The 7,644-nt window shown below is 39.5% G+C and overlaps 1 protein-coding gene across 3 annotated transcripts in view; it reads right to left on the bottom strand.

The window, feature by feature from the left end:
* Positions 1–2,004: 2,004 nt before the first annotated feature.
* The window catches only part of LOC142245583 (NXPE family member 4-like), a 58,731-nt gene continuing 53,091 nt past the window's right edge, over positions 2,005–7,644 (bottom strand). For all 3 annotated transcript variants that reach the window (XM_075318414.1, XM_075318415.1, XM_075318416.1), the window contains exons 5-7: positions 5,292–5,353; positions 4,856–5,074; positions 2,005–3,320 (exon numbers count right to left, since the gene is read on the bottom strand). In XM_075318414.1, coding sequence (XP_075174529.1) covers positions 2,776–3,320; positions 4,856–5,074; positions 5,292–5,353 — 826 coding nt within the window. In that variant the 3' untranslated portion in view covers positions 2,005–2,775. The remainder of the gene's footprint in view (positions 3,321–4,855; positions 5,075–5,291; positions 5,354–7,644) is intronic.

Here is a 7,644-nt window from a genome sequence, read left to right as displayed (position 1 = left end):
CTTATCGGTTATATTATACCTTTGCACCTTAATTTTATTATTTCTTATGTTTTTTGTTTTATGGTACTTCATATTTTAAGCTAAACATATTTCTACTTGTTACGATTTTGCTGCTATTAGAAACTTTATCTCTTTATTTTTATCAATAAAGAAATTATCTCGGCACCTTAAAGCCTACATAGTAAAATTCACTTTTCGGTTTGGAAAATTACTCGTATCCACAGCCCCTTGGGGATTCTTTTTATTTTCTTCTCTAACAAAAGTTAAAAGACAATCTAAGGATTTTGGACAGGTTGAATTTCATAAATAAAGCTGAATGTAAAACATTGTAAATGTAGTGCAAAATCATCAGTCTTGCTCAAAGTGATGGGCTGATGTGCGTACCCATAGCAGTACCACAACCTTCTGAAGATAAATTCTCAAAAATATTTAACACCTTTGGTAAATTAGTTTAACTTCAGCTCAAAATGACACTTTTTGCATTATTGAATAACCACATTTCAAGAATATGTAGCAGATGGAATATTTGATAAAATATTGTAATGTTATTTATAATAGTGCAAATATAGACTAATTAAATTTTAAGATGATTCCTGATTCCCCTGACAGCAGAGATGTCGAACATGCATGTGATTTGGAGTAATAGTTTCAGCCAATTGTATGAACACCTTTTGCAAAGGTGCTTAAATTTAACTGAATCAGGACGCTTGTACTTTGTACAATTGTACACAGAAATTAAAGATATCTCTGAATTTAGAAAAAGAATACTTGTCTAGATAAAATGTATAAAATAAAATAATAATAAATATTTTAGAAAATTATGGGGTTCACAAGAGTTACTCAATTCAGTGGGGTGGTGTTAGAACCCTTTGTGGTACCACAAAAACTGGTGAACAAAAACATTTTGTGGAGTATGTAAGAAAATGTTTTATATCATTCTGTTTATCTGAATCAGGACCCTTGTACTTTGTCCAATTGTACACAGAAAGTAAAGATATCACTTAATTTAAGAAAAGCATAGTTGTCCAGATAAAATGTTTAAAATAAAATGATAATAAATATTCTAGAAAAATTATGGGTTTCACAAGAGTTGCTCAATTCAGTGAGGTGGTGGTAGTACCCATTGTGGTACCACAAAAACTGGTGAATAAAATCATTTTGGGAAGTATGTAAGAAAAAGTTTTATATCATTCTGTCTATCTGAATCAGGACCCTTGTACTTTGTCCAATTGTATACAGAAGTAAAGATATCACTGAATTTATGAAAAGCATAGTTGTCTACATACAATGTCTAAAATAAAATGGTAATAAATATTATAGAAAAATTATAGGTTTCACAAGAGTTGCTCAATTCAGTGGGGTGGTGTTAGTACACATTTTGGTACCCCAAAAACTGATGAACCGAAAACCTTTGTGAAGTATGTAAGAAAAAGTTTTAGAACATTCTGTCTATCTGACAGACTCAGGACCCTTATATTTTGTCCAATTGTATACAGGAAGTAAAAATATCACTGAATTTAGGAAAAGCATAGCTGTCTAGATAAAATCTATAAAGTAAAATGGTAATAAATATTCTAGAAAAATTATAAATTTCATAAGAGTTGCTCAATTCAGTGGGGTGGTGTTAGTACCCATTGTGGTACCACAAAAACTGGTGAACAAAAACATTTTGGGTAGTATGTAAGAAAAAGTTTTATATCATTCTGTCTATCTGAACCAGGAGCCTTGTACTTTGTCCAATTGTATAAAGTAAAGATATCACTGAATTTAGGAAAAGCATAGTTGTCTAGATAAAATGTATAAAATAAAATTGTAATAAATATTCTAGAAAAAATATAGGTTTCACAAGAGTTGCTCAATTCAGTGGGGTGGTGTTAGTACCCATTTTGGTACCCCAAAAACTGGTGAACCGAAAATCTTTGTGGAGTATGTAAGAAAAAGTTTTATATCATTCTGTCTATCTGAATCAGGACCCTTATACTTTGTCCAATCATATACAGGAAGTAAAGATATCACTGAATTTATTAAAAACATAGTTCTCTAGATAAAATGTCTAAACTTAATTTGTCATAAATATTGTAATGAAATTATGGGTTTCACAAGAGTTGCTCAATTCAGTGGGGTGATGTCAGAACCCATTGTGGTACCGCAAAAACTGGTGAACAGAAACCCTTTGTTTCATATCTTTCTGTCCATTTCATATCTATCTCTTTCCCTCATATCTCTCTATTTGTAATGATAACTATATATCTACCTATCTATACATTATTTTGATTTGTCCATTTAGCTGGATTACAGGAATATTAAGAAGGGAAATAGTACAAGATAGTACAAAAATCTGTAATATCTAATGCTACATAGCATACTGGCATTATTAAAATTCTCATGGAAGCTTGTTATCCCTCTTGGCTGTAATAGTCAGATATGTTTCTTGCCCCACTACCTTAATTTCACATGTAGTAATACCCTGCTGCCACAAAAGGGAGATGCTAAACCTGTTCATGTTTGGTAAATTTAAATTATTTTCTATAAAAAATAAATATTAATTACTTCATTACAATATACATTTAAAATGCTAATGCTGATTACTCCAGTTTGAGATGGCTTCTTACTAGCAGCATCAAGAAGATCTACACGGTGGACGAGATCCATGTCCATACTGGACAGCATATAAAGAAGTTTATGTCTTGAATTGACCTTGACAGTCTCTTGTAGGTTCCAAGGCCATGAAACCTAAAATGTCCTGCAGAAATGACCTACAATAGTCAAAGTTATTCATGATGCTTGAGTGAAGGACAAGCTAATGATGTTCTCCAAAACTTCTAGTGGTGGATGAATGACATCACACGCATATGCTATGGTCATGTCCAACACATCCACAAACCCTACATCTAACCCATGAAATATGTCCCGAAGGAGCAGATACTGGACGTATCCATGGAAGTCACTGAACCGCTCCATGTCAATGTCCATGTCCCGGGCATTTTCCTCCTTAATGATCACCTTGGTCCTTGGGCTACGAATGAAGAGCCTCTTTACAGCCTTGCGGACGTTGATGGCCGACCTGATGAAGACTCGTAACGGGAAAGGTCTGAAATGTTGTCCTAAAGTGAGAACTATGATGGTGTTTTCTCCTCCACCGACCTGGTCAATCTGTCGTGCCATGTACGCGTCCTCTTTGATGGAATAGAAGGTTTTGCTGACAAATGGAAAAGTATGTTTCTTCCACTGGATGTAGATAAACTTTTCCAGGTTAATTGCCAGAAGAGTCTTTTGCCAAGATTGCATCTCATCTTCTGTGTGGTTAAAATAGTCCACAACTAAAACCAAAAAAAAATAGGAAAAAATGAGATGATGTACAGTATATCACAAAAGTGAGTACACGCCTAACATTTTTGTAAATATTTTATTATATCTTTTCATGCGACAGCGCTGAAGATCTGACCCTGTGATACAATGTACAATGTTAGTGTGCAGTTTGTATAACAGGGTAAATTTGGTGTGTACACCTTTAAGTGAAAATGGCCAAATCTTGGTCAATTAGCCATTTTCCCTCCCCAATGTCATGTGACTCATTAGTGTTACAGGTCTCGGTGTGAATGGGGGCAGGGGTGTTACATTTGGTGTTATCTCTCACACACACACACACTCTCTCATACTGGTCACTGGAAGCTCAACATGGCTCCTCATGGCAAAGAATTCTTTGAGGTTCTGAAAAAAAGAATTGTTACTCTACATAAAGATGGCCGAGGCTATGAGAAGATTGTCACCAGCCTGACACTGAGCTGCAGCATGGTGGCCAAGACTATACAGCGGTCTAACCAGACAGGATCCACTCAGAACAGGCCTCACCATGGCTGACCACAGAAGCTGAGTGCACGAGCTCCGCGTCATATCTAGAGGGCGTCTTTTCAGAATAGATGTATGAGTGCTGCCAGCATTGCTGCAGAGGTTACAGGGGTGGGGGGTCCGCCTGTCAGTGCTCAGACCATACATCGCACACTGCAGAGGTTACAGGGGTGGGGGGGTCCGCCTGTCAGTGCTCAGACCATACGCCGCACATCGTATCACATTGGTTTGCATGGCTGTCATCCCAGAAGGAAGCCTCTTCTAAAGATGATGCACAAGAAAACTACAAACAGTTTTCTGAAGACAGACTAATGACATAAATTTCTGGGACTGTCCTGTGGTCTGATGAGACCAAGATAAACTTATTTGGTTCAGATGGTGTCAGCGACTGTAACGACGACCAGGTGAGGAGGACAAAGACAAGTGTGTCCTGCCTACAGTCAGGCATGGTGGAATAGTGTTATGGTTTGGGGCTGCATAAGTGCTGCTGGCTATGGGGGTAACAGATCATTGAGGGAACCATGAATGCCAAACATGTCCTGTGACATCCTGAAGCAGAGCATGATCCCCTCCCTTCATATCCCAACATAACAACCCCAAACACCTCCAAGACCACCACTGCCTCACCAAAGAGGGTAAAGGTGGTGGACTGGCCAAGTGTCTTCAGACCTGAACCTTATGGAGCATCTGTGAGGCCTCCTCAAATGGAAGGTGGAGGAGCACAAGGTCTGTAACATCCACCAGCTTCGTGATGTCATCATGGAGGATGGAAGAGAATCCAGTGATGCTCTAGTGACCTCCAGGCCCAAGAGGGTTAAGGCCGTAATGGAAAATAATGGCAGCCACGCAAAATATTCCCCTTTGGGCACAATTTGGCCATTTTCACTTAGGGGTGTACTCACTTTTGTGATATAATAGATAGATAGATACTGTAGATAGATCGATAGATAGATAGATAGATAGAGGGATACATAGATAGATAGATATGAGACAGTAGAATACTCACTCTTTAGGTTCTCCGCGAAGTGCCTTACATACTGTCGTACTGTGGAATCCCCCATAAGGAACAACTTCTTCCCCTTAAGGAACGCTTGCAGTTTGTCATTTTGGGTGAATTGCGTCATGCGGCAGTGTAGGGGATTCCACACGTTGTAATGGAAATATCCGCTTGGGATCTGGTGATAGGAGCCGAGGCCGCACTTCTCAGTCGGATCCATTCTTTTTTCTATATATTTAACAAAAATATTGCAAAATTAAAAAAATCCTTGAACCTATTATCGACTCCTGCACTTCGGGACTATCCCTGACGTCTATACATTCTCATGGCAAGAGAAGGTGGAGCCCTTTAAGGGGGAAACCACTGGGTAACAGAACTTAAGTCCCAATACCCCCCTAAAATCATGTGGCCCTGGACTAGCATTTCTCCGCTCCTTTGTACTTACGGCCACAGTTTTTCACAGTGACTGGCTTTAAATCCTTAGAAATTTCCAAGCCAATGTTCGACCTAAAAGCAGAAAGAACCCAATTAATATTTAACAGGTAAAATATGAGGACTGTCACTAGGTGGCGCTAGACACTACTTGCATGCAGTAAATGGAGCGGTAGTCAGACAGGCCAAGATCAGAACCAGGAGGACACGACAGTACACGAGGGGGGGGGGCAGACAGAGACGAGGTCAGGATACAAGCCGAAGGTCAGGGTTTCAGGAGAGTACATACAAAATACAGGGAACAGGCGGGGACGTGGTCAGGAGGAAGTCCGAGGTCAGAAGCCAGGAAGTCACAACAGAAACAGGGGGACAGGCAGAGACGGGTCAACAACAGTCCGGAGTCAAGATCTGAACACTGAGGACCAAGAGAGCCAACATCACAACTGTAAATAGGAAGTACGACACATAACACATTCCCTAATGAAGGCATCTGCGTGAACACCTCCCAGGCCCAACGTGAAACCCAGTGCTGTGAATGACCAGCAGAGCATTCATCCTGCAAAATGTTCTGCACCATAAGCAACATCTACCGGATCTGTAGGAGACCATAGCAGAACAATACAGAATGTTCTGCACATCGGAATCGTGACATCAAAATATGATCTATATACTTTATCTCTTTTTTTTTTTTTGCTATATATAGTGCCTTGCAAAAGTATTCAGTCCCCTTGATTTTTTTAACCTTTTCCCACATTTCAGGCTTCAAACATAAAGATAAAATGTTAATGTTCTGGTGAAGAATCAACAACAAGTGACACAATTGTGAAGTTGAACGAAATTTATTGCTAATTTTAAACTTTTGTAGACAATAATAAACTGAAAATTGGGGCGTGCAATATTATTCATCCCCTGTAAGTTAATACTTTGTAGCGCCCCCTTTTGCTGCGATTACAGCTGCAGTCGCTTGGGGTATGTGTCTATCAGTTTTGCACATGGAGAGGTGAAATTCTCGCCCATTCTTCCTTTGTAAACAGCTGGAGCTGAGTGAGGTTGGATGGAGGCGTTTGTGAACAGCAGTTTTCAGCTCTTTCCACAGATTCTCGATTGGGTTCAGGTCTGGACTGTGGCTTGGCCATTCTAACACCTGGATACGGTTATTTGTGAACCATTCCATTGTAGATTTTGCTTTATGTTTGGGATCATTGTCTTGTTGGAAGACAAATCTCCGTCCCAGTCTCAGGTCTTTTGCAGACTCCAACAGGTTTTCTTTAAGAATGGTCCTGTATTTGGCTCCTTCCCATCAATTTTAACCATCTTCCCTGTCCCTGCTGAAGAAAAGCAGGCCCAAACCATGATGCTGCCACCACCATGTTTGACAGTGGGGATGGTGTGATCAGGGTGATGAGCTGTGTTGCTTTTACGCCAAACATATCGTTTGGCATTGTGACCGAAAAGTACGATTTTGGTTTCATCTGAGCAGAGCACCTTCTGCCACATGTTTGGTGTCTCCAGGTGTCTTGTGGCAAACTTTAAACAACACTTTTTATGGATATCTTTGAGAAATGGCTTTCTCCTTGCCACTCTTTCATAAAAGCTAGATTTGTGCGTGTACGACTGATTGTTGTCCTATGGACAGACTCTCCCACCTCAGCTGTAGATCTCTGCAGATCATCCAGAGGGATCATGGGCCTCTTGGCTGCATCTCTGATCAGTCTTCTCCTTGTGTGAGATGACAGTTTGGATGGACGGCCGGGTCTTGGTGGATTTGCAGTGGTATGATGCTCCTTCCATTTCAATATGATCGCTAGCACAGTGCTCCTTGGGATGTTTAAAGTTGTGGAAATCTTTCTGTTACCAAATCCGGCTTTAAACTTCTCCACAACAGTATCACGGACCTGCCTGTTGTGTTCCTTGGTCTTCATGATGCTTTACACAGACCCCTGAGACTATCACAGAGCAGGGGCATTTATACGGAGACTTGATTACACACAGGGGCTTATATTTATCATCATCAGTCATTTAGGACAACATTGGATCATTCAGAGATACTCAATCAACTTCTGGAGTGAGTTTGCTGCACTGACAGTAAAGGGGATGAATAATATTGCACGCCCCAATTTTAAGTTATCTTTTTTAAAAAAAAGTTTAAAATAAACAATAAATTTCGTCCAACTTCACAATTGTGTCCCACTTGTTGTTGATTCTTCACCAGAACATTAACATTTTTATCTTTATGTTTGAAGCCTGAAATGTGGGAAAAGGTTGAAAAACTCAAGGGGACGAATACTTTTGCAAGACACTGTATTTTATTAAGACACCAATTGAGTCTTTTGTAGAGTTCCCTTTTAATTTCAGCCCAAAAAATC

Source organism: Anomaloglossus baeobatrachus, chromosome 7 (assembly GCF_048569485.1).
Source record: "Anomaloglossus baeobatrachus isolate aAnoBae1 chromosome 7, aAnoBae1.hap1, whole genome shotgun sequence".
Lineage (NCBI taxonomy): Eukaryota > Metazoa > Chordata > Amphibia > Anura > Aromobatidae > Anomaloglossus > Anomaloglossus baeobatrachus.
Note: the sequence above shows the minus strand (reverse complement) of the source record. Positions and strands in the feature narration are given on the sequence as shown.